Source organism: Bos mutus, chromosome 14, assembly GCF_027580195.1.
Source record: "Bos mutus isolate GX-2022 chromosome 14, NWIPB_WYAK_1.1, whole genome shotgun sequence".
NCBI classification, from domain to species: Eukaryota; Metazoa; Chordata; class Mammalia; order Artiodactyla; family Bovidae; genus Bos; species Bos mutus.
This window is the reverse complement of record NC_091630.1, coordinates 8,865,504-8,892,547: the sequence shown is the minus strand read 5'-3', so window position 1 is coordinate 8,892,547 and position 27,044 is coordinate 8,865,504. Positions and strand designations below refer to the sequence as shown.

Sequence of the window (27,044 nt, the reverse complement as noted above, 5' to 3'; positions counted from 1 at the left end):
CAAGGAATATCATTAGAAGATTCTTTATCCTTCATCAGCCTGAGTAATTTTAGTAAATGATATAACAGTTATGAGAACCTAGAAGGAAAAATCCAAAAATGTGTGAAATGAGCCTCCTCTAGGTTCTCTTATCTGATGATCAAGGCCTCTATTTTGTCCTCTGTTCTATACCTCTGTGCTGAGTTCACCTCTCTCTTTCACATCCCACCTAAATGATCAATGGCAAGTTAATGTTTACGTTATCACCATCAGATTCTTTTTCAGCCTAACTACACCAAAGCACATCTTCCAAATGTCCCAGTGTAACCTATACAAAATACAAAATTTATTTCTGAATGTAATGCTCAGATTGCAATAATTTTTGACATTGCAATATCAACATTACTTTTGAAACCTTGGTAAAGAACCAAAGCATCATTCCAACCTAGACATTGAATAGTATGGGGATATGTGACTTTGAAAATCAGGAGTAACTTTTCTGTTTTCCATCTTCACAAAGCTTAGCAACTTCTACCAATTGAGTGATGCAAATTTAGTCAGCCATCTAAAAAATGTGTCTAAATCTGATTCCATTTCAGTATAAGAACTTACAAAAGACCCCCAAAATTCAAATTACAACGTCTGATCTACTAAGTAAAGAAAATATAGCTTGAGGTGTATCTTCCAAGAAGTCAAAAAAAAAATCATACACAATACACTTCAATATAGCATTTTATGTACATTGCCACCAGAGAAACAAGCTGAAAGGTCAAATGCTGTTCTCGTATCAGGCTACCCAGATTCTTTCAACACAAGTAATGAAAAGAGGAATGATTATTTGTGTAACGTGAACATGACTGAGGTGACCAATTTGTAACAGGCGTGTATTTCTTTACGCGTAGTTCATGCACAGATAAGCATGCTGTTCGCAGCCAGGAGGTCAAGATAATCTAGTACTGAGTGGCTTCTGGCACAGACCTGGTGTCACCAAAAGTTGTAGCTTAGCCAGTCACCCGATAATGCACAGCTGCTTTAGTCTGCTTTTGTTTTATCTGGAGCTTGGAATTACGTCATTTAAGCCCACCTCCTAGCCACTTCTTTTGAGTTACGTAAGCAAAGAGCAAATTAGCGAAGATGGCGGTCAGGCTCTCTCAACCCACGTTCGGTGGTGACTATGTACCGCTGAGCTACATACAGCACTGCACATGCGTCACCAGCTCTCCCGCCCTGCTGCAGGGACGCACAAGCTCCACCCAGAAGCAGCTGGGCTTTCGGCTGCCTCACGGCTGTGTCGGCTGCGTCGGCTGCGTCAACCATGAAAGGAGAGAATGCACGCGAATGCTGCTACGCATCATTTTGTGTTATGTCCGCTGCAGGAGATCAGTCCTGGGTGTTCTTTGGAAGGAATGATGCTAAAGCTGAAACTCCAATACTTTGGCCACCTTACGTGAAGAGTTGACTCATTGGAAAAGACTGATACTGGGAGGGATTGAGGGCAGGAGGAGAAGGGGACGACAGAGGATGAGATGGCTGGATGGCATCACCGACTCCATGGACATGAGTTTGGGTGAACTCCGGGAGTTGGTGAGGGACAGGGAGGCCTGCGGTGCTGCAATTCATGGGGTCGCAGAGTTGGACACGACTGAGTGACTGAACTGATCTGAACGGGTGCTATGCCTGCCAGAAGAGAATAAACCTGTCTCTAGTTGCTGCGGCTCCTCGCGTTTCCTGCCAGCTTCTTAGTGCGCAACTTGCCCACCCTGGGTTCAGGAGCTGTGTGGACAGTGTGAACAGCGAGGCAGCTGGCGCTATGAGCAGGATGGGAAGCAATACAAGTTACTAATCCCAGAGTTTCTCCTATGTATGTATGAAATGTGTGTGTGTGTCTGTGTGTTAGCTGCTCAGTCAGTTCTGACTCTTGTGACCCCATGGATCGTGGCCAGCCAGGCTCCTCTGTCCATGGGATTCTCCAGGCAAGAATACTGGGAGTGGGGTGCCATTTCCTTCTCCAGAGGATCTTCCCCACCCAGGGATCGAACCCATATCTCCTGCATTGACGGATGGCTTCTTTAACACTGAGATGCTAAGGTAGTACACGTGCTAATAAATCTGTTTGTTTTTCTTTGTTAATTTGTCTTCTGCTACAGGGGCCTCAGCTCCTCAACGTAGAAGGAAAGATACTTCTCTTTCTCTACAATACAAAAGTAAATAAAATGAAGCCTGGTTGCACTCAACTTTAACAAGACACTGATTTCCTTGTAAAATTCCAATAGGATGTGAGTTCCTGAGTAGTCACAGATTTTAGCATAGCTTCAGAAAGAGACCAGAAACAATGGAGAATTATTAGGATGATATGTTGAAACTGGAAACATGTTCCTCTCTCAAGTTCAAGTGACTTTTGATAACCGGTTGTCTGCTATTTGGGCTCCAACCCCTGGTTTTGACCAGGCCTCTGATTTGATCTGGGTCATTAAGATCTTTTTAACGTAGTTTTTCTGTGTATTCTTGCCACCTCTTCTTACTATCTTCTGCTTCTGTTAGGTCCATATCATGTCTGTCCTTTATTGTGCTCCTTTTTGCATGAAATATTCTAATTTTCTTGAAGAGATCTCTAGTCTTTCCCATTCTATTGTTTCCTTCTATTTCTTTGCATTGATTACTGAGAAAGGCTGTCTTATCTCTCCTTGCTCTTTGGAACTCTGCATTCAGATGGATGTATCTTTCCTTTTCTCCTTTGCCTTTCAATAGTCTTTTCTCAGCTGTTTCTAAGTCCTCCTCAGACAAGCATTTTGCCTTTTTGCATTTCTTTTTCTGGGATATGGTTTTGATCACCGCCTACTGTACAATATTACGAACCTTCATCCATAGTTCTTCAAGCAGTCTTTCAGGTCTAATCCCTTGAATCTATTTGTCACTTCCACTGTATAATCGTAAGGGATTTGATTTAGGTCATACCTGAAAATGGTCTAGTGGTTTTCCCTACTTTCTTCAACTCAAGTCTGAATTTGGCAATAAGGAGTTCATGATCTGAGCCACAGTCAGCTCCTGATCTTGTTTTTGCTGATTGTATAGAACTTCTCCATTTTTGGCTGCAAAAGAATATAATCAATCTGATTTTGGTATTGACCATTGGTGATGTCCATGTGTAGAGTCTTCTCTTATGTCGTTGGAAGAGGGTATTTGCTATGAGCAATGTGTTCTCTTGGCAAAACTCTGTTAGCCTTTGCCCTGCTTCATTTTGTACTCCAAGGCCAAATTTGCCTGTTACTCCAGGTATCTCTGGACTTCCTATTTTTGTATTCCAGTCCCCTGTAATGAAAAGGACATGCTTTTTGGGTGTTAGTTCTAGAAGGTCTTGTAGGTCTTCATAGAACCATTCAACTTCAGCTTCTTCAGCATTAGTGGTTGGGGTGTAGGCTTGGATTATTGTGATATTGAATAGTTTGCCTTGGAAACGAACAGAGATCAGTTGTTTTTAAGATTGCACCCAAGTACTGCATTTCAGACTCTTTTGTCCAAGCAAGACTTCAACAGTATGTAAACTGAGAAATTCCAGATGTTCAAGGCTGGATTTAGAAAAGGCAGAAGAGCCAGGGATCAAATTGCCAACATCCATTGGATCATAGAAAATGCAAGAGAATTCCAGAAAAACATCTACTTCGCTTCACTGACTACACTAAAGCCTTTGACTGTGTGGGTCACAACAAAACATGGAAAATTCTTAAAGAGATGGGAATACCAGACCACTTACCTGCCTCTTGAGAAATCTGTATGCAGGCCAAGAAGCAACATTTAGAACAGAATATGGAAAAACAGATTGGTTCCAAATTGGGAAAGGAGTACGTCAAGGCTGCATATTGTCACCCTGCTTATTTAACTTCTATGCAGAATACATCATGCGAAATGCCAGGCTGGATGGAGCACAAGCTGGAATCAAGATTGCCAGGAGAAATATCAGTAACCTCAGATAAGCAGATGACACCACCCTTACGGCAGAAAATGAAGAGGAACTGAAGAGCCTCTTAATAAAAGTGAAAGAGGAGAGTGAAAAAGTTGGCTTAAAATTCAACATTCAAAAAACTAATATCACAGTAACCCCTTCCATCACTTCTTGGCAAATAGATAGGAAACAATGGAAACAGTGACAGACTTTATTTTGGGGGGGCTCTAGAATCACTGCAGATGGTGACTGCCGCCATGAAATTAAAAGATGCTGCTCTTGGAAGAAAAGCTATGACCAACCTAAACACCATATTAAAAAGCAGAGACATTACTTTGCCAACAAAGGCCCTCTAGTCAAAGGTACGGTTTTTCCAGTAGTCATGTATGGATGTGAGAGTTGGACTATAAGGAAAGCTGAGTGCCAAAGAATTGATGCTTTTGAACTGTGGTGTTGGAGAAGACCCTTGAGAATCTCTTGGACTGTAAGAAGATCTAACCAGTCCATCCTAAAGGAAATCAGTCTTGAATATTCATTGGAAGGACTGATGCTGAAGCTGAAGCTCCAATACTTTGGCCACCTGATGCGAAGAACTGACTCATTAGAAAAGACCCTGATGCTAGGAAAGACTGAAAGCAGGAGGAAAAGGGGACCCCAGGGGATGAGATGGCTGGATGGCATCACTGACTGGATGGACATGAGTTTGATCAAGCTCTGGGAGTTGGTGATGGACAGGGAGGCCTGGCGTGCTGCAGTCCATGGGATCGCAAAGAGTGGGAAAGGACTGAGCGACTGAACTGAACTGACATGATCTATACCTGGGTTCACTATACTGAAAGAATGTGGTAGGGTGTACTATTGTTACACTGGGTCACAAGCCTGATACATGGTTTCATTAACAATTAGCAACAAAAAAATTCAAGCTATATTTTTTTGACCATGTTCCCAAACTGTACTGTTTAATTGTGTGTTACAAAGAATTGCTCCCTAATTAGTAGTTTCACTCATAAACTACTTTCATACCCTCAGTCATATTTAAATATCCTAAAAGATTTTATTTAAGCCCAGGTTGCTTTAAAATTCAAAAAATCTCAGCATCATAATTAACCAAATTTTACTATGTGAAACACACATGCCCCAGATATACACATGAACAAAGATACAAGGGAAAACTCACATAAAAGAATCCAAGTGGTCCAGATATATGTGGCATTTTCATTCCCAAGAGATACTTGGCTTGTGAAGTCACGACATGGGTGGCAGCCCCAGTTGTCATTGCACTGACCACAGGCTCTGTAATCAGGAATGTGGCACTGCCCAGTTGGAGCACAAACATGGCCACCTAAGAGGACAAAGAAAGGTGAGACTTCCCAGGCTTCCTAGAGGGTTTCATATCTGACACATTTTCATTTTCAGCACACAGACACAGAGAAATGATGTGAAATGTGCTCTTTAAATTTCATTCATTCAACAGATTGGTTTTCTTTAGTAGGTTCCAAGACTTTCCAAATGTTTTGGGGTACAATTACAAGTCTTTCGATTAAAGTTAACACAGTTATTTTTTGAACATTGAATTTTTTTTTCCTATTTTCCTAATAATGCATGTTACAAGAAAGGAAATATGTTCAAATCAGTTAATATATGGCAGTCTGTGGGTGAAAAATAAAACTTGCATTATCTATAATTTTTTTAAAAGTCCAAAGGACATAATTCATGACTTTATACCCAATAGGCTTAAAATTTCAAAAGCATTGAGGAGAAAAGTCCATTTCTTGAGTTTCTGCCAGGTTCTAAGAAACGGAAACATACTGTTTTGACGAGATACTCTGTCAAGGAGCTGTAAAGGGCCTATGTTAATAAGAAGACATCAGTGTTTATGGAGAAGAGGAAAAGACAAAAGAGATAGGTTTAAGGAATATGCCTTAAGAAACCCAGGAATCAATAGGAAAGTCATTTTCGATAAACTTTTCCTTTCTGCTCATAACATTATACTCCATTGCAAAACTGCTTCATGACCAGACAAAATCATCTCATCTAAGCAGAAGCCTGTGCATTGAGTTCTTCTGGGCAAAAGATGACAGCAAGAATCAAGTCTCTTTTCTCACTGTTAACACTGCAATGATCAGTGAAGAGAAAGAACTCTGAGGAGATGGCCCACTCTCTGACTACATCCACTATATCCATGTAAACAGTCATAGAAATTTGCCGTTTTGAAAGTAACATTAAATTATATTCATGAGTATTCACACTGAAAAAGGGAACACAAAGTGGGTTATATCTTCTTAATGTGTTAATTATAATATTTAGGTCAGGTCTTAAAATTCTTGTTGGAAAATAAAATTAAGTATTAAAGAAATCAAAGGAAAGAATAGCAATGAAATTTCCTTCTATCAAGATGACATAGTAATAAAAATGAGAAGTATAAAGTGCTAAATACTCCCAGAGCATACACTGCAAAATATATCATTTCCTTCACATCACAATGCCCCTTGACCAAAAACAATAATACTCTAAACTTGTATTTAGGATGGAGTTTTCTGGGCTCAAATCTGAAAACTTGACTTCTGATTCTAACTTTACCATATCCTAGTTTTCTGCCTTTAGAATATCTCTTAAAATTTTCCAAGCCTCACTTCATCATCTATAAAAAATGAGAATGATGTCTGCTCTATTGATTTTTCAGAATTGTTGAGAATGTGAAATAACACATGAAAGAGTGTTGAAACCCATAAAATTGCAACATGTGTGTTGTACCTGGAATGTCATAGGATACCATATATATTTACATGCATGGAAAACTAGGCGCTAGATTTGCAATGTAAAAAAGCCACACCGAATTTTCCAACTCTAGAGAGCATGAAATAATTCATCAGTGCAGAAAGAAATGTATTTGAATTGCTTGCATTTTTGCAACCCCCTTTTATTCAATATGTAATAAAGGAAACAGTACAGGTTGCCAACATAGAAATCAGGCAATTCTTTCACCAAAATATGAAACCAGAGCAACAGCTTCTATTACCAACAGTTTTTTTTTCAGCAATTGTGTCGGTTTGTCAAATAGAAATGTCCCAAGGGAAATATCCAATCAATCAGTGGTGTAGCTACAAGTGGAACACACTGATTCATAATCTTTTGATTTTTATCCTAAAAACACAATTAGTTAAGAAAAATATGGAACCAATTTTTTCCACGTATCTTTCTATTAGTTAGCTCCAAATTATGACACTAATTCTTACAGGCCATGAGGATGAAACTAGCATATTATTGAGGCAAAATTAGGAAAAAATAAAATATTATTGAGAGTTGAGTTTTCATTTCACTGAAATGCAGCATACAAGCGATCCAAATTTTTGAAATTGGAAACCTGCTTGCCTACATGGAACTTTACACATATGTGGAATGTCAGAAAGTTCTTATCTGTATGTGAAGAAACCTTATTTTCATTTGTTTTGAGAAGCAAACTCCTTTGAGAGAACGTGTATATATCATCACCATTTTACATTCTGGTTTTTATTTGTTTCTTACCCAGCACCTACTAAGAGGGGTTAGTATTTTCTCATGACTGAGAAACAAAGGTCACCTAACCTGAAGTGATACACCAACCACTTCCAGCTAACCACTATCTTCTAGTAAAAACTTCTTTGTCATTTCCACAACCAGATTGCTACAAATAGAAAGATATAGGAAAAGTTCAAAACATAAAGAGCTAAGCCATTTCAAATCTTGAAAATATATATACCTACCTCACGATATAAACCAAAAAGTTTGCAGTAATCTCCTGTAAAACTTATCCAAAGACCACATGTATTTTTGTAATACTCTTCTTGTACACATTTTTATGCTTTAGAAAAAACCTTCCCAGTAACGGATAAATTCTTGAAATGGAGACTTCTTGACTCTTAAAAGTTCACCAAGCCCCTTAAGACCTCCCTTCTGATACAAAACATCGTGTATGTGAAGGATGATTGCAAACATGTGAGATTTAACTAAAGAGAAATTACTTTCTTCTGGATGACGACATTCTCCATAACCCAAGACAAGGGCAGACATTTTAAGAAGAAAAAAGAGGGATAGGAAGAGAAAAAGAAGAAGGAGAAATTTAAGAACATCTCTTTCCTCACCACCCACATCAAAATGAGGGCTCTAGTATACAGAGGCTGAGGGGCACAAGTTGAAGGCAGCAAGAACCTATAACACACAGGCTTTGTAGGAGGTATCCACAGAGGGAACTGAAGTTTCCAAGATTATCCTGGAACTTAAGTATGTAAAATGAGGACTCTTATAGAATATTTTGCTTGGAGGCCTAATACTTAAATTTTATGCCAATGTCAAAAAACATTAGGTTAATGACAATAATGCAGAAGGCAATGGCACCCCCCTCCAGTACTCTTGCCTGGAAAATCCCATGGACGGAGGAGCCTGGTGGGCTACAGTCCATGGGGTTGCTAAGAGTTGGACACGACTGAGCGACTTCACTTTCACTTTTCACTTTCCTGCTTTGGAGAAGGAAGTGGCAACCCACTCCAGTATTCTTGCCTGGAGAATCCCAGGGACAGGGGAGCCTGGTGGGCTGCCGTCTATGGGGTCGCACAGAGTCGGACACGACTGAAGCAACTTAGCAGCAGCAGCAGCAATGACAATAAACAGCCACATCAACTCCTTTTACTAATAATGGGGATGATAATAATTATAATCTGGCTAGCCAACTCCCAAAATTTGCCCATGCAACAGTTTATGAGAAAATTAATTTCATACAATATATTTCAGCTGTTTGTAGTAATGTTGATATTCTGGGCTAATGCTGAAAACCTCTGACACACATTACCAAGGTTCACTAGCATGATACTATTTGGTAATGCTCTTATAAACACCATGTGTTCTATATAAATTGAATGTATCTCAGATCTCAAACCATTTTTTACAAGAGGCCTTCAAGTAGTGAAAAAAGAAAAGAGTGCATAGCAAACAACTACACTGACCAAGTGGATGGAATACTGCACGCATTTCAGGTTTTATCAGTTTGCAGTCTGTAAAATTATATTATACCAAATCATTTCTTTGTTTGTTCAATGCATATTTATCGAATACCTACTAGGGGCAGGACACAATATTGTTGCAGAACACAGAGATAAAGATACAGTTCATACTTTGAAAGACATTATAAAGTGAGGCAAAGTGTTGGTGTTAGGAGCAGGTATTGTTAACCAGGAGTGTAAGGAACTGCCGTGTAGCTGTCACGAGGAAGGTAAAGACCAAGAAGCTGAGTGGGAGCGAAAACTCGAAAAGCCCTTTGTTCTCTACCGAGCATTGCATGCAGACTCGGGGAAGAGAACTAAATTGCTCCTGGTAATAGAGCAGTTGGCTTTCCCTGTGGTTCAGTGGTAAAGAACCTTCCTAAATCCATTGCAGGGGACATGGGTTTACTGGGTTAGGAAGATCCCCTGTAGAAGGAAATGGCAACCCACTCCAGTATTCTCGCCTGGGAAATCCCACAGACAGAAGGAAACGAGAGGGCGACAGTTTGTGAGCCCGCAGAAGAGTTCAACATGACTCAGCAATTAACAACAGGAGAACAACCGAGTGCTCCCCAGGGATATGGCAGGGAAAAAGCTCTGTGTGACCAGAGAGCTAGAGAAACAACGTCAAAAGGACACCTATGAAGTTGTGTGCTGTGGAATTCAGCCCTCCTCCATACTATTCAGTAATAAAAAGAAATGGCCTATCAAGTCATGCAATGACTTGAATGAATAATGAATCTTAATACTGTAAGTGAATGAAGATGGTCTAGAAAAGCTACATATTGCATGATTGCATTATACGACATTCTAGAAAAGGCAAAGCTAAAGAGACAGTAAGCGGATCACTATTTTCCAGGGGCTTGGAGAATGTCCTAGGTGAAACACAGGGAATTTTTAAGAATGGTGAAACTAGTCTGTACAGTACTGTAATGGTAGGTATATGAGAGTAAGCATTTATCAAAACCATGAACCTTAATGTGTATGAATTTTTTAGAAAATTATTTGGAGGTTGGGAGGTCCCAGGGTAGACTGCAGAATGTGACAAAGAATCTGACAACCAAAGCTGCATTTACTCTCTTTTTATGTTTGCCTTTTCTAAGTAGCATTTAAATGGACTCATACAATATATAGACTTTTCAGATTAGTTAAAGGTATGAAAAAACCTCATTGAAAGGGATGCAAAAAATGTGCTCACATGAATAACTCTGAAAATGAGTGAAGTATGTAAAGTGAAAGTGAAATTCGCTCAGTTGTGTTCGACTCTTTGTGACCCCATAGACTATACAGTCCATGGAATTCTCCAGGCCAGAATACTGGAATGGGTGGCTGTTCCCTTCTCCAGGGTATATTCTCAACCCAGGGATCGAAGCCAGGTCTCCCACATTGCAGGCGGATTCTTCACCAGCTGAGCCACCAGGGAAGCCCAAAGTATGTAAAACCAAAGGTAATAAAGATACTGTCCTTGAGTAGATAAAGTTAATTCCCATGGGTGTAGAGGTTAATAATTCTGAAACCATTATAAGTATACACTGGGACTGAAAAATGAAGTAAATGGATAGTAGATGGTGGGAGCCAGATTTCTCACTATTTAAGAAATCTATAGCAAGCAATGGAGAAGGCAAAGGCACCCCACTCCAGTACTCTTGCTTGGAAAATCCCATGGACGGAGGAGCCTGTTAGGCTGCAATCCATGGGGTCGCTAAGAGTCGGACACGACTGAGCGACTTCCCTTTCACTTTACACTTTCATGCATTGGAGGAAATGGCAGCCCACTCCAGTGTTCTTGCCTGGAGAATCCCAGGGATGGGGGGAGCCTGGTGGGCTGCCGTCTATGGGGTCTCACAGAGTTGGACACGACTGAAGTGACTTAGCATAGCACAGCATAGCAAGCAAGGGGAGGTTAAAATGATCAGTATGGAAGGGATAAGAATTGCGGACCTCAGTAGGAAATCATGTTTAACACAGATATAGATGAATATATTTAGAAATTAGAGAGATATGTTTACATACATAGGTTGACATGAAGTGAAAGTGTTAGTCACTCAGCCATGTCTGATTCTTTATAACCCTACAGACTGTAGCCCCCCAGGCTTCTCTATCCATGGAATTCTTCAGGCAAGACTACAGCAGTGGGTAGCCATTCCCTTCTAAAGGGGATCTTCCTGACCCAGGGACTGAGCCCAGGTCTCCTGAATTCCAGGCAGATTCTTTGCCATCTGAGCCACCAAGGAAGCCTATTGGCTGATACACATGCATTTCCTTGCTTGTGTAAGCTGAGAAGTGACAACACCTCTGTGGCAAAGAGCACACGTAGCACATAAACCTTCATTTCTAGGAGCATTCGCCAATAACAGAAATCAGGTGTCCTTCGAAAAATGGCTGATTCTATGACCAGGGTAGGAAATATATACAATGAGCATGGGTCATCTTGTAGTGCCAGAGAGTAAAAAAGAGCTCCAAAAATAACTAACAAATAAATAAAAAAATGAGAGCATGTCAAGGAAGGACATAGAAGCCAACTGAAAAAAGCTCCCAATGCTCAAAGCCAGCACAATGTGAAGAACAACATAAATAAAGCAGTATTGAATTATAACCCAAAGGATAAAATAAATAACTCTGAGTCCATACTGATATAAATGATTGATTACATTTTAAAATGAGAGAGTTGGGAAACTCCTGTTCAGAAGAATTCCAGTAATTTATGTAGATACTCCCCACTCTTTATCTTAACTTTTTTAATATAACTCCCATATCTTAAGAGTAGGCAATGCATATTGACTTCTTTCCAAAAACTGCAGTTTGGAAAAGTGGAAAATAGAGTAATTTGAAGAAATCTGACAAACTAACACTAGTCCAGCCTGGTGATCCAGGTTAACATTAAGAGTGGTAAGTTAAGTTGAGAGTCTATACTCTTAATAAGATGTGATGAGAATCTCTCTCTCTCTCTCATCTTCCTCTCCAAAACCCACAACCCCAATTTAATCATGAGAAAAACATCAGACAAATTGTCCCAGTTAAGGGACATTCTAGAGACTATTGACCAATAGTCCTCAAAACTGTCAAGATTATCACAAACAAGAAAAGTCTCAGACATTTTAACAGTTAAGAGGACCCTACCAGGAGACAAGACAACTAAATGTAAAGCGGTGTACCAGCTGGGATTCTAGAACTGAAAACAACATCAGGTAAAACCTAAGGAAATCTGATTACAATATATGAACTTTACTTAAAAGCAGTGTATATAATCTGATACATTAGTTGTGACTAATGTAGATATCAATAATAGGGGAAATTGTGGGTGGGTAGGATACGTGGCAACTGTGTACTATCTTTGCAACTTTACTTAAAAAAAATTCTAATTCAAGAAATTTGTTAAAAAAAAAAGAAAAAGAGAAAAAAACCTCCTCTACCTCTCTCACGGAAGCCTCAAGTAAGTCTGTATTTCTCCAACATGCATGCGTTGTTCAATACGAGTTCCCAAGTTCCACATACTTAGGGACAGGGGAAAAGAGGGACTCTAGGAGAAGCTCCAGGCAGCTGGGTTTCAGAGACATGATGTGTGCAGATAACTACACCAAGACAAACCTGCACACAGATAAAAGAGAGGAATAGAGAATGTGCCACCAGTTTTTCAGAAGGAGAATGCAATACTGCTAGACCGGAATATAATTATATCTTGACCCTTAAGGAATCCAAGAAGAAAGAGGCTATTAGAGGGAGGAGGGTTTAGGACAGGGAACACGTGTATACCTGTGGTGGATTCATGTTGATATATGGCAAAACCAATACAATATTGTAAAGTTTAAAAAAAAATAAAATAAAAACAAAACAAACAAACAAACAAAAAAGAAAGCATTGCAGAAAGAGGGAAGAATACGCATATAAAGCAGGATAGCATAGACTATGTATGGAAGACACAACATTGTTAGTTTAGAAGAAGCATAACTAGCCAAAAGGTGGTAATAACATTAAAGCAAGCCATTTTGACGTCACAATATAAAGCACTTTAGAAGCAGTGATGCTTTCCCTGATGCTGGGGAAGACTGAAGGCAGGAGGAGAAGCAGGCAACAGAGGATGAGATGGTTGGATGGCATCACTGACTCAATGGAGATGTGTTTGAGCAAACTCTGGTAGGTAGTGAAGGACAGGGAAGCGTGGCATGCTGCCGTCCACGGGGTTGCAATGAGTCGGGCATGACTGAGTCACTGAACAATAACAACAACATGCAGTGAAAATAAGAGTTTTCCAAGTGTGAGTGACATCACTCTTCCATATTTTTATTAAACACCTAATTTTGCAAACAAGTATGCTGCTTTCCTAAGGGAAATCATCCCTGAATACTCATTGGAAGGACTGAGCAATGACAACAACCTTGCACGCTGGCTCAGAAATCAAGCTGTGCTTTGGCAGTGTCAGTCTGATGACACTATGTGAAACAACTGGCTGTTTAAAAGGTCAGTATAAGAGCGGTTGTTGTTGTTGTTGTCCAGGCACTCGGTCATGACTGATTCTTTGTGACCTCATGGACTGCAGCACACCAGGCTTCGCTGCCCTTCACTATCTCCTGGAGTTTGCTCAAACTCATGTCCACTGAGTCAATGGTGCCATCCAACCATCTTGTCCCCCGTCACCCCCTTCTCCTCTTGAGAGGAGTAGCAAGAGTAAAAGAGACAAAAACACCTACATTGTACACAGCAAGAATGGATAACGGATCTGAGACAAATAGTGGATCATTCAGTAGGTAAACATGTTTAGGAAACCAGCACAATTCATATGTTATTTTTTATTACAGAATAGATTAGAAATTCACTTCATGGGAAATAGATGGGGAAACAGGGGAAACAGTGTCAGACTTTATTTTGGGGGGGCTCCAAAATCACTGCAGATGGTGATTGCAGCCACGAAATTAAAAGACGCTTACTCCTTGGAAGGAAAGTTATGACCAAACTAGATAGCATATTCAAAAGCAGAGACATTACTTTGCCAACAAAGGTCCATCTAGTCAAGGCTATGGTTTTTCCAGTGGTCATGTATGGATGTGAGGGTTCGAATGTGAAGAAAGCTGAGCACCGAAGAATTGATGCTTTTGAACTGTGGTGTTGGAGAAGACTCTTGAGAGTCCCTTGGACTGCAAGGAGATCCAACCAGTCCATTCTAAAGGAGATCAGCCCTGGGTGTTCTTTGGAAGGAATGATGCTAAAGCTGAAACTCCAGTACTTTGGCCACCTCATGCGAAGAGTTGACTCATTGGGAAAGATCCTGATGCTCAGAGGGATTGGGGGTAGGAGGAGAAGGGGACAACAGAGGATGAGATGGCTGGATGGCATCACCGACTCAATGGACATGAGTTTGAGTGAACTCCGGGAGTTGGTGATGGGCAGGGAGGCCTGGCGTGCTGCAATTCATGGGGTCGCAAAGAGTTGGACACGACTGAGCGACTGAACTGAACTGAGATTAGAAATTCACTGCTTAAGAATTATTTTTATTTGGAATTGCATGGTTGAAGGCTCAACCATAATCTTTTCAGTTCTCAGACTTTTGTAGAAAAGAAAATAGCCTCTAATGTAAGCGGCAGTGAGAATCAGAACTGCAAGGGGTGTACAACAATTTGACTCTTTGGCCTTCCATTCTGCCCTTCCACTGGTCTTCCTCGATGGCTCAGCGGTTAAAAGAATCTGCCTGCAATGCAGGAGATGCAGGCTCGATCCCTGGATCGGGCATAGTCGCTGGAGAGGAAGTGGCAACCCATTCCAGTATTCTTGCCTGAAATATCCCACGGACAGAGGAGCCTGGCAGGCTAGAGTCCAAAGAGTCAGACACAACTTAGTGATTATGCATGCATGCTATAGGAATGGAATTCTGCCCTAGCTAAAGAAAACAACTAAGTTTTAAAATGGGATGATTGGAGCATGATATTATTAAAAGACACGGAGGAGTTGGGGAGTTGTAGGAGTGGTTGTACTTCTATTTTTCTTCAGGCATTGGCTGGGGAATAGTTGGGAGAAGAGGTGGGAGATTTCACTGAAAAAGTCTTCACCTTTTAGCTAGATGGATCTGACAAAATCAATAACCAAACTAAAAAATTATAATACATTTTTTTTTTACTCCTTTTTCATTAAGAATTGTGTTACAATTTAAACAGATATATACCCATTCCTTATCTTCTGGTCGGGGGTGGAAAGAGAAAATGATAAATCAGAAGACACAAAAATAAAATCCCAATTTAATTTTGCCTATTTGACACGATAATGCTACGAACATTTTGTTGACTTTGTTCTTATTCAAATGATTCAACTCACATTTATTCTGTACCAGCTCTTAGAACTATGGAGTTCAACAGTTCTAGAGACTAAGTCCAGATAGAGAGGCAAATACCCAGAAAATATTTTCTGGTAGATCGAGAAGTCCTAACATGTAAGTCACATCCAAAGTCTTTTAGAGGAAGTCCAGAGATGTCAATGAATATTTCTCTGAGATGATTACCTTTGAGCTGAGCCTTGAAAGAAGTACAAGCGGTGTCATATAAGCGGTATGAGAAAGACCCTGAAGGTCTCAAGAACGGCGGACACACAGTTATATAACCAAGGACATTGCCCACCAGACGAACCATGCCTAAATCACGGCTGCTGCTATTGTCAAGGAGATAGTGTGGGAGACACTAGCATGGTGTCTGGCTTGAAAAGGTGAGCTGAGTTTCCTTGCTTCCTTTCACTGTATTAGTTTAAAAAGCTCTGCAGCATAGCACTTAAGAAACTGTATTTTTGAATTCAACTCCTACCTTGCCAATTCCTAATTATGAGATTCTAAATAAGTTGCTTTACTTTTCAGTATCTTCATCAGTATAATGGGAAGAAGAATATTTATTTCATAAAATACTGACAGAGGTTGAATACATGAATACATGCAGTAAGCTTAAAAACAGAGCTTAGCACATAGTAGGATAATAAATATAATTACTATTTTTAATGTGAGGAATTTTCAATTTATAATTTTAAGGATTTTAATTCTAATTTTATTAAGTGAACTGTGTCTTTGCTTTACTAGGTGGAAGCACAGCTGGAAAGATTTAAACAGTAATGGCTTATTGTCTGTAATGGTTATGAAACAGTGAAACATCATTAAAAGGAACTTTAGATTGTCCTCCCCGAGCATTACAATAGAATAAAATTGATTTTTCTGGAAGGAGTTAAGAATGATCTGTTGAATAGGCAGGTTAAACTAGTTAACATCTTAAATCCTTTCTATACTCATGATCCCTTTATTTAAAAGATGCAAACAAGTATCTAGTACAAAATCAAAAGTAAGTGGAGAATCTCTTATTTGGGTCTGCAGTTGTTCTTATCATCCTGTAAGACGTAAGACTATGTGTTTCCAGAATGTATCAGTACAATAATAAAAGGCTCTGTCACTAAATACCCCCAGCTATGTCATCCCATGCTTGTGTAACTGTCAAAGGAGCTGTATATTCCCGTGTCCTCTGGGGCAGAAATCTTGTCCAGAGGTTGCTTCAGAAAAGTAAAGCTTGGGAAATTTTCCAAAGGTAATCCCAGACCCCTTTAAGTTCTTGGAAAAAGGAAAAAAGGCAAAGTGCCTATTATAGAGGACAATAAAAGCTACAGAGAAAAGACAAAAGTTGTTTTGGTTTTTAAACTGCCATAATTTTTACTAAGTGCTTGTTTCCCCAGCAAAAATACTGATACTGGCATTTTAAATGGTTCCACCTTGCTTTGAAATTAACACCTCATTGCTGTAAGTGAAAGTGAAAGTCATTCAGTCTTGTCCGACTCTTTGCGACCCAAGGGACTATACAATCCATGGAATTCTCCAGGCCAGAATACTGGAGCGGGTAGCCTTTCCCTTCTCCAGGGGATCTTCCCAACCCAGGGAATGAACCCAAGTCTCCCGCATTGCAGGTGAATTCTTTACCAACTGAGCCACCAGGGAGAAGGATGTTCATTAAACTTAAATTTCATGATGTATGCATATCAAATAATTATGCTGTACACCTTAAGTTTATACAGTACTGTGGCCAATTATCTCAATAAAACTGGAAGAAAAATTCAATTGAGAAGAAAAGTTTAATTTAATAAAGCACCAATTTCCTTTTCTTTGCCACTCTCTCCCTTTCTTTACTCACAAATTTCAGTATACTTACCTGAATCACACCGCCGAGAAAGGAAACAGCTGCAGCAACACCAATCCTTTGCATCTCAAAGTCAGATAATCCCAGGACACTTGTATTGCTGTGTGTGGTGAGGTTCTGACTGCTCAGAGGGACAAGTCGTTCCACTGCATTAGCGGATATTAAGGATGTCAAGGCAAACGTGCCTAAAACAGGGAAGGGATCCTCTGTTAGTACCAGACTGAATAAACATTATTGTATTCCACCATTAAAGGTGAATCTATCTTGTAAACAGAGAAGGCAATGGCACCCCACTCCAGTACTCTTGCCTGGAAAATCCCATGGACGGAGGAGCCTGTTAGGCTGCAGTCCATGGGGTCGCTAAGAGTCGGACAAGACTAAGCGACTTCACTTTCACTTTCATGCACTGGAGAAGGAAATGGCAACCCACTCCAGTGTTCTTGCCTGGAGAATCCCAGGGACGGGGGAGCCTGGTGGGCTGCTGTCTATGGGGTCGCACAGAGTCGGACACGACTGAAGTGACTTAACATATCTTGTAAAACCAAAACAGATCTATTAGAAGCATTCTCCTCTACATCCCCACTACTCAACCCTTCGCTCTATGGAATAAACAGAAACTCACCTTTATATACACATATTTCTTGCACATACAGCCACACCATCTACTTGCTATTCCCTCCTAGGCCGTATGTTTTACCACCTCTCTGAAGATCTATATAGAGAATGCAGGACAAGGATAAAGATCCTAGTATGGACTTGGTATGGACTTGAATCCAGCTCCTCCATCTATCACTATCGCAACATAAAGTACATTACTCTGAGTCTAAATTGCCTCATCCATAAAGTGAGGGTGTTGCTGTTGCTCTTGTTCAGTTGCTCAGTCGTGTCCAACTCTTTGCAACCCCATGGACTGCAGCACACCAGGCTTCACTGTCCTTCACCATCTCTCAGAGTTTACTCAAACTCATGTCCATTGAGTCTGTGATGCCATCCAACCATCTCATCCTCTGTCATCCCCTTCTGCTCCTGCCTTCAATCTTTCCCAGCATCAGGGTCTTTTCTAATGAGTCGGCTCTTTGCATCAGGTGGCCAAAATAGTGGAGCTTCAGCTTCAGCATCAGTCCTTCAGGGTTGATTTCCTTTAGGATGGGCTGGTTTGATCTCCTTGCAATTGAAGGGACTCTCAAGATGCTTCTCCAACACCACAGCTCAAAAGCATCTATTCTTCCATGCTCAGCCTTCTCTATGGTCCAACTCTCACATCCATACATGACCACTAGAAAAACCATAGTTTTGACTATACAGATCTTTGTTGGCAAAGTAATGTCTCTGCTTTTTTTTTTTTAAATGAGGGTAATAATGCCTATATTCTAGAGTTTGAGAAGAATATGAAAGAGATGATAAATACCTCAATAAGCTCATTTGGAAAACGGGACCCTTTGCTGAATCTGAGACCCTTTGCTGAAATGCTTGCCCTTCCAATCTACTTAGACAATCTACTCTTGTCTTTCCTTGTTTGGCTCAAATCCCATATTCAACATAGATCCATCCCAGACCTTCCAGGCCAGGCTGAATCTTTCTATTCAGGGCACAGAAACAACAACATGCTGTGGCCCATGCACCATTCCTGTCTACCATACCTAGATATGGTTCAAAGGTATTTCCCAAGAATTGTCCTGGCCTCACAGAAATGCAGGATTATTTTCAGCGTGTTCCTCTCTTTCTGCCAAGAGCTCTGATGCTCTTATCTTGGCACAGCATGTCTGAGAATGCAGCCACACCGGCAGGCGGATGCCAGTTCCCACAGAGAGGGTGTAGCAATTTGGGATTAAAGAAACAAATTGCAGCATTGTGCAAACATTCCAGCTCACTACCTAAAGACCTTAGTTTGCCCCAGATCATAACTGACACTTTGTGGAAAAGAGTCTACATCATAAGGTGTAGACATCTCAACAAATGGCATGCAGCCTCATACAGCAAGAGAGCCAATTCAAACAGAGACAATGTTTCAGTAAAAACCTAGCATAAGCAATCCCTTGGTTTCACAGGAGAAGGCAGTATGTGCTGTGATTCAGAATAGTATGATGATGGTAGCCTCCAATACACCTCACCTTAAATCCCAGCACACTGAATCTCAATCTCTTTATCTAAACATAGAAAGTATTCCTCACCCAATGGGGTTGTGATGAGACGTAAATCATGTAATCACCTGGAGAAGGAAATGGCAGCCCATGCCAGTATTCTTGCCTGAAAAATCCCATGGACAGAGGAGCCTGGTGGGCTACAGTCCATGGGGTCAGAAAAACTGGACATGACTTAGGAACTAAAAAATTATACACACACACACACACACACATATTTATATATATGCCACATATCACAACATATGGCACCTAAAAAAAATAAGTCATAATGAGATTAAAACCAAAATGCTCTCTTATTCAATGTTAACTGTTCCATTGAGTTGATGGTACATAAAAATGGAGGAAAACTGAATATAGTTCTCTCAGGAAGCTAAGGCATTCTCTATAAATCATCAATAAATGTCAACTGTCACGATCACTGTTCTCATCATAAATTACTAAATTAAGAACACATCAAAGAACAAATATATCTAATGATTAGAGACAAGGTTCTGTCATCAAGGATAGGCAATACCAAATAAAGAATATCTGCCATAGAATCTGTTCTTGATAAGACATTTTTTCCAAATATGTTACAATAAAATTTCTCAAAGTTTGATAGTCCTGAGAGTAAAGAAGTGTGTCTTTTGGCCTTTAAGTCTAGGACATAGAGAAAAATGATTTGTACGAAAGCCACTGAACAGACGACTAGAGAACTGAGAACAAAGATGGTCTAGGGTTAACTTTTAAGTTTAGGCCTACCTTTCCTAGGACTTGGAAGAAGATAAGATGGACTTGAACGGTAAGAGAAAAAGGCCATCTAAAAAGCCACATCCCAAGATGTGTCTCTAGAGAGAGAGACTCCCAGAAAGGGTACAGGGTACACTGTGCCAACACGGTTATGGAAGTACTGCCTCTTTTCAAAGGCTGTTGCTTTGCTGTTTCTGAGACAGCTGATGACAGTCAAGGATGTGCGGCTGTGGTGACTATATGAGGGTGCTGTGAAGGACATTTGACCTTCTCTCTCTTATTGGTCTGCCTTCGTCTTGATCTCCTCCCCACTTCTCCTCTGCTCCTTCCCTCACTTTGTCAACTTGAAGCCTACAAGTGGTAACTTTGAAAGTGAGTGAAAGTGTTACTCGCTCAGTCATGTCCAACTCTCTGTGATCCCATGGACTGTAGCCTGCCAGGCTCCTCTGTCCATGGAATTCTCCAGGCAAGAATACTGGAGTGTGTAGCCATTCCCTTCTCCCGGGAATCTTCCCAATCCAGGGATCCAACTCAGATCTACCACATGGCAGGCAGAATCTTTACCATCCGAGCCACAACCACTAAACCCCTCTAGTCGCTTTAGAGTACCGTAGGTAGCAGGGCCTCAGGATTGGACAGACCTAAGTTCAAATTCCTGGTCGACTTATCTAACCTCACTCAGCTTCCTTTTTGGTAAAATGATGATAAACATCTAGTCATAAAATTTGGGTAGAGATTAAATGAGATTTCATTTCATATCACAAGTCCTACCCCATTTGGTAAATAAATATTTGCTTACTTTTCTTCTAAAGACTACCCTTGACGATCTCCCTAATCTTTTCTCTAAATTGCTGAATAGATTATTCTCTTTAAAAACATTTTTCTCTAATTTTAGAAGATAATTAGATCTTATAAATTGTCACTTAAGGTTTATCTTTAACAATTTTGTTTCCACTGGATTGATACCCAAGTTTCTGTTCTTTTCCTCTTTATTCTAAGACATTCTTTGCAAGTCACAAGAAGCAATCAGTGATTTAATCCTTTAAAAAATATATATGTATTTTAAATTAAAATAAGAAAAAAATTACATTGTGAAAAAACAGTACATTTGGTATCTTTATAGTCTGGCTTTTAAATTATTTTCTTTTAAACATACCTCAAGCATAATTTATTATTGCATTTCCTAATTCATTATTGCATTCTGACTACCTGAATTAGAGTTAAAATCCCAGATAAAGTAATTGTTCTTTATGAAAGCAACATCAGTCTTTTAATAGTAAAATGAAAATAGAAAACTTCACACACTTCTATACTAAAGTACAACAAAATTATTTAAAAGAAAAATATGCTCTCTATACTAAATATTTTTAGGAAATTTAGGTGAGATTCACTTGGTTCCTAAATTTCAGATCATAGGAGAGCAAAAAATAATCAGTATATTTCTTGAGTATAAATAGATACACAGTGTTAATGTTTTAATATTATTCTAAAGAATTCTAAATCTGTTAGGATAAATAGAGAAATGAGAAGGTCCAGCTGACTCTGTCCTTTGGAGAAGTATTGATACATAGGCAGAAATAAAATGCCTTAAGCATTTATTGTGTTACACGGTGTCTACAGTAAAATCTGTAAATTATACATATTTTGAAATGTATATTATTAACCTAGTAGAGTACAATATTCCTGTTAATAATATTTATTAACTGTTAGCTGTTAACAATATCTGTTAAATACAAAATGCTATATAAATGGCAGTTTCACAATGCCACCGGTAAAATGTCTATAATGATTCCTTAGGAAATAAAGTGGTGTATGTAAACTCATACTTACATATATCAAGTTAAGTATTTTAGACTTTGTAAAGTAATTATGGTCTATTGGGAAATTTTTTTACCTTGTTCATGTATCCTTTGTTTAACAGAGGACATGCTTCAAGGTCAGCTCTACAAGAATCTACTTTTTCGTGCTAGTGACATAGTTCACTGTTTTGAAGAACGAAAATAAATTGTTAGGAAATTAGAGAGCGGGAAAATTTGAATATAATAGGCTTCAAGAACTTCTAAATCATTATTGTGCTTTTTTCCCTTTATATCAGCACAAAAGGAAACTGCATCCTTGAGCAGCTGCTTGAAAAGAGGAAAAGCTTGGGCTTCAGGTTTAGCCACATCTCATCTGTAATCTGGGCTTCCCTCATGGCTCAGTTGGTAAAGAATCCGCCTGCAGTGCAGGTGGCCCCAGTTCAATTTCTGAGTTGGGAAGATCTCCCGGAGAAGGGAAAGGCTACCCACTCCAGTACTCTTGCCTGGAAAATACCATGGATGAAGGAGCCTGGTATGCTACTGTCCATGGGGTCGCAAAGAGTCAGACACGACTGAGCGACTGTTCTGTAATGATTACAGCTTTTATTAATTTTTATGTAGCAAGTAACACACTAGATACTTGCCCATCAATTATTTCATCTAATGCTCACTAAAATCATGACTTTTTTTTTTGGCATTTTACTATCAAGAAAGCAGCAAATAGATCTTTAAAACTTTGCCCAAGGTCATGCAGATAGCAAAGAACAAATGTGACTCACACCCAGATCTATCTAACTTCCAAGTCTTTGTTTTTAACCAGCCTACTCTATTATCAGATTACTTGTGATTCACATTTTACTTGATAATGCAATGTTAGGCAAGACAAGAGGTATACTAATGAGAGGGCATGTAGAATCTAGCTTGGAAGAAACCTAAAAGATTGTATAATCCTTTTTTTTTTTTTTTTTGCTGTACTAGGTCTTCATTGCTTTGTGCAGGAGCTCTCTAGTTACGGCAAGTGGGGGCTACTCTTCGTTGCTGTGCACAGGCTTCTCACTGCAGTGGCTTCTCCCGTGCTGTGGAGGCTGTAGGCTCGCAGACTTCAGGAGTTGAGGCTCACGGCTCTAGAGTGCAGGCTCAGGGGTTGCGGTGCATGTGGAATCTTCCCAGAACAGGGATTGAACCCATGTCCTCTACATTGGCAGGTGGATTCTTATCCACCGTGCCACCTGGGAAGTCCTAATCCAATATAAATGTGTGGAAAATAATTTTTAACATTTGAGTGACTAAGTTTTATACAGTCTTTTCTTTTCCTCAGTGTGCTTATTTTCATTTCATTGTAAATTGAGAACATTGCCCTTCTCTTACAACTTAAAAATGAATGGAATCTTTAACAATAACCTTGGTTACATAGGAATATAGCAATAAGTCACAGTATGTATTGGACACAAAAAGTTAAATATTTTATCCTAATATTTACTGATATTCAGTTCAGTTCAGTTGCTCAGGCGTGTCCAGCTCTTTGCAACCCCATGGACTGCAGCACGCCAGGCCTCCCTGTTCATCACCAACTCCCAGAGCTTAGTCAAACTCATGCCCATCGAGTCCGTGATGCCATCCAACCATCTCATCCTCTGTCTCCCCTTCTTCTTCTGCCCTCAATCTTTCCCAGCATCAGGGTCTTTTCCAATGAGTCAGTTCTTCACATCAGGTGGCCAAAGTACTGGAGTTTCATCTTCAGCATCAGTCCTTCCAATGAACACCCAGGACTGATCTTTAGGATGGACTGGCTGGACCTCCTTGCAGTCCAAGGGGCTCTCAAGGGTCTTCTCCAACACCACAGTTCAAAAGCATCAATTCTTCGGCACTCAGCTCTCTTTATAGTCCAACTCTCACATCCACATTACTGATATTATTTGCTGATTATATTTGCCCTAATATTTTCAATAGTAAAATGGGAATTGCTTTGGAAATGTTATCATTAACAAATGATCACTCTGAGTCCCTTTCATTAGTAACATGGGAAGCATAAGAACAGGCAGAAATGATTACCTGTGGCAACATGACGCCCCATTCCAAATATGGCGTAAATGATGGCGGGAAACAGAGACCCATATAAGCCGAACACCGGGTGCACGGATGACAGAACAGCAAAGGCCAGCCCTGAGAATACAGGAGTAAACAGGACCATCTTTTAACCTCAAGATACAGACCATTACAAAGCAGAAGGGTATTGGCTTATTAATGATGAAAGGAACCACAATTTATTTATTCTACTTGTTCAGGGAGAGACTAGCAACATTGTCCCAAATATCAGAAAATTTACTCATTAGCTCTTGTTTACATTTCAATTCTAAAACCATTCTTTTTGGCCTACTACATTTTACCTTGGCTACAAGAAGTCTACAAGAAGACATTAGCTCAGAGTGTCTTCCTGTTAAAAGTGGTAGCATCGCAGCAAAACATCTCCACACACACTTAAGAGAATCATTTTCACACGTTCATTCTATTCACACGATAGCACCTGTGAGACTGACCGAAGTAGAAGCAATACCGTGGACAGATAAGAAGCCTGACATGAAAGGTGAGTGATGCTGGGTCAAAAGGGACACACACATTCAAAGTTGCCTGGCTGACTGACTAGCCGACTAGCCTAAGACAGTGTATCAACCAGCATGTGACTCCATGCATGTCTCATTACTGGACCCCAGCCTATATATGCAGGTATAATTTCTTAGAATGAAAAAAAATCAACTTTATCCATTCAAAGATAAGTAAGGAGTAATTCAAAACTCTTCCTTTTTATTCTCCTTAGATACTACTGCCTGCCTAGTTTGATTGTTACAGGCACACAAAAACTTTTCCTAGACATGTCTAAATTAACACTAGCCATTTAATTGTGACCAAAGTATGCACAAGGATAAACTGATTAAAGTAATCTTGTTCCTTGTGGCTGTTCCTTGGCATTAAACAGCTAGTTCAGCTGGGTTCTGATAACCCATTCAAATTTGTACAATATAATGATAGCCATTTGATTGGACATGGTGGACTTGACAAGCTACAGAAAGATTTGAGGAAGGAGGTAGCATTATAATCTAGATTACCTGAATGTTAGGTCAGTTAATTATTCACACTATGGAGCCTGGTACTCTGGTTCCCAGATCAGCACTTTTTTACTGCCTAACTTTTACTAATTTAAAGTTAATTTCCTTAAAATAAACTCTAGCTCTACATCAATTTTTTTTTCAAGCAGTACAGGATAGTTGTTATGATTAAAATGTATGAAAAATCTATCAATGACTAGTCCTTTGTTAATTTTTAAAAACCTACTTGCATCGCTTGTTTACTAACAATGTACTCCTAAAAGTCTCATGAAAACAAATAAAAAGTGGTTATAGAAGAGTGAGCGGCAGATGCTGCTCTAGAATTTCACACAGGTAGAGTGAGCCTGGAAAATCCCGTGGACGGAGGGGCCTGGTGGGCTGCAGTCCATGGGGTCGCTAGGAGTCGGACACGACTGAGCGACTTCACTTTATTTTTTCACTTTCATGCACTGGAGAAGGAAATGGCAACCCACTCCAGTGTTCTTGCCTGGAGAATCCCGGGGACAGGGGAGCCTGGTGGGCTGCCGTCTGTGGGGTCGCACAGAGTCAGACATGACTGAAGTGACTTAGCAGCAGCAGCAGCAGAGTGAGAGGCAGCAATCTTGTTGTTGAGAAAGGGGGTGCAAAGGTTCATATCTCTAAGCCAGGTTAGCACTGTAAGGCTAAATATTTCCCCATCCCTGTAACAAACACCTCCTGGCATTGATAGGGCAAGCAACTTTGTAAAAACACTGTGCACATGACAGCAGTCGTAAGGAGGATGCTCCAACGACAGAGCCATTTACCCTACCTAGGGGCAGCCAGACACGTAACAAGCCTTCTCTGCTCCTCCCACCTGATGTCTGCCCTCTGGGCATGCACTCCCTAACGATAAAGTAGTACCTAATCCCTCTGTCTCAAGCTCCTATTTCTGAAGAGTCAGACTAAAGCATATTTAAATGTATTTCTCTATTAATAGATTATAAAGTTTTATTTTAGGGTTGTAACAAGTTAAAAACTGAGAAAAGCTCTATTAGAATTGCTGATAAATATAAAATTGCAAAACATTTCAAGTTTTTGTATGCAAAAGCTTAAATATTGTTTGAGAATTAACCAGTTCCATGACAATGTCCTTTATATAGTGCCTTACAAGGAGCTTTATTCGATGTTCATCAAGTTAATTTTTTGTGGCAACTTAATCTCGACCAGACCACAAAAATATCTGCAGCTGACACGATTCCAATGAGCATCCAAGTTCAGAAACAACTGGACTAGATGATGATCGTTTACTTTTATCTAGTTTGTTTCCATTTTTATGTTTCATATTCAGTGCTCGCATTTCATTCAGTTTATGTTTTCCAATCTCTGTCTCTTTTTTTTATTGTTGTTCTTTCTAAAGCCTTTATCATGTGTAGTAGAAAAGCTTTTATATACATATATAGATAGATAGATGTATAATATATATATTTTAGAAAACATGAATTTTTGCTTAGCTAAAAAATGTATGACATTTTGGTTCTACTTGTTTGACTAAGTATGAATATAATGCTAGATTTCTAATTTATAGTCATTCAAAACTTGCATATAATTCCGTTTATTCTGATATCTAGTATGACTGCTAGAAGTCTAGAAACCTTATTATTTTAGTGATTTTTGAAAAAAAAATTTGATGAGTCTTGAAACTTCTAACCCAATTCTGAGAATATAAAGGAACACCATGTTGTAAAAAAAAAAAAAAAATAAGAAATTAATATGTGACACAATATTATTAACTAAAGTATTGATTTTTTTCAAATTTCACAAAATTTTATGCTAGTAGCCATTATTTGTTTTTATACCTTATTCAAGATGCCACCTTATATTTATTTGCATTGAGCAGCTTCAGCTGCATGCAACAAATTCTGATAAATTCTCTTTTCATTTTTATTCCATTACAAATATTTTCTAATTTTCCTTGTTATGGCTCTTAGATACATCCGTCATTTAAAAGTGGACACTTGATTTCCAAATATATGGGGATTTTAAGTATCTGCTATGTTAATTTCTCATTTTGATACTAATTTCTCATTTAAATGCTTTCTACTCTGCAATCACCCTCTGTATTTTTTCAATCTTTTAACTTTATTGAGGCTTTCAATAAGTATGTCAAAGATCTCTCTTGGTAAGTATCACATGGCACTTGAAAATATGCCTCTTATTTCAAATATC

The 27,044-nt window shown here is 39.4% G+C and overlaps 1 protein-coding gene across 5 annotated transcripts in view; it reads right to left on the bottom strand.

Annotated features, from left to right (window-relative positions):
* SLC26A7 (solute carrier family 26 member 7) overlaps positions 1-27,044 on the bottom strand; it is a 226,459-nt gene that overhangs the window by 104,245 nt on the left and 95,170 nt on the right. For all 5 annotated transcript variants that reach the window (XM_070382933.1, XM_070382935.1, XM_070382934.1 and 2 more), the window contains 3 exons: positions 23,806-23,916; positions 17,094-17,266; positions 5,097-5,261 (listed from right to left, as the gene is read on the bottom strand). In XM_070382933.1, the coding sequence (XP_070239034.1) occupies positions 5,097-5,261; positions 17,094-17,266; positions 23,806-23,916 (449 nt within the window). The remainder of the gene's footprint in view (positions 1-5,096; positions 5,262-17,093; positions 17,267-23,805; positions 23,917-27,044) is intronic.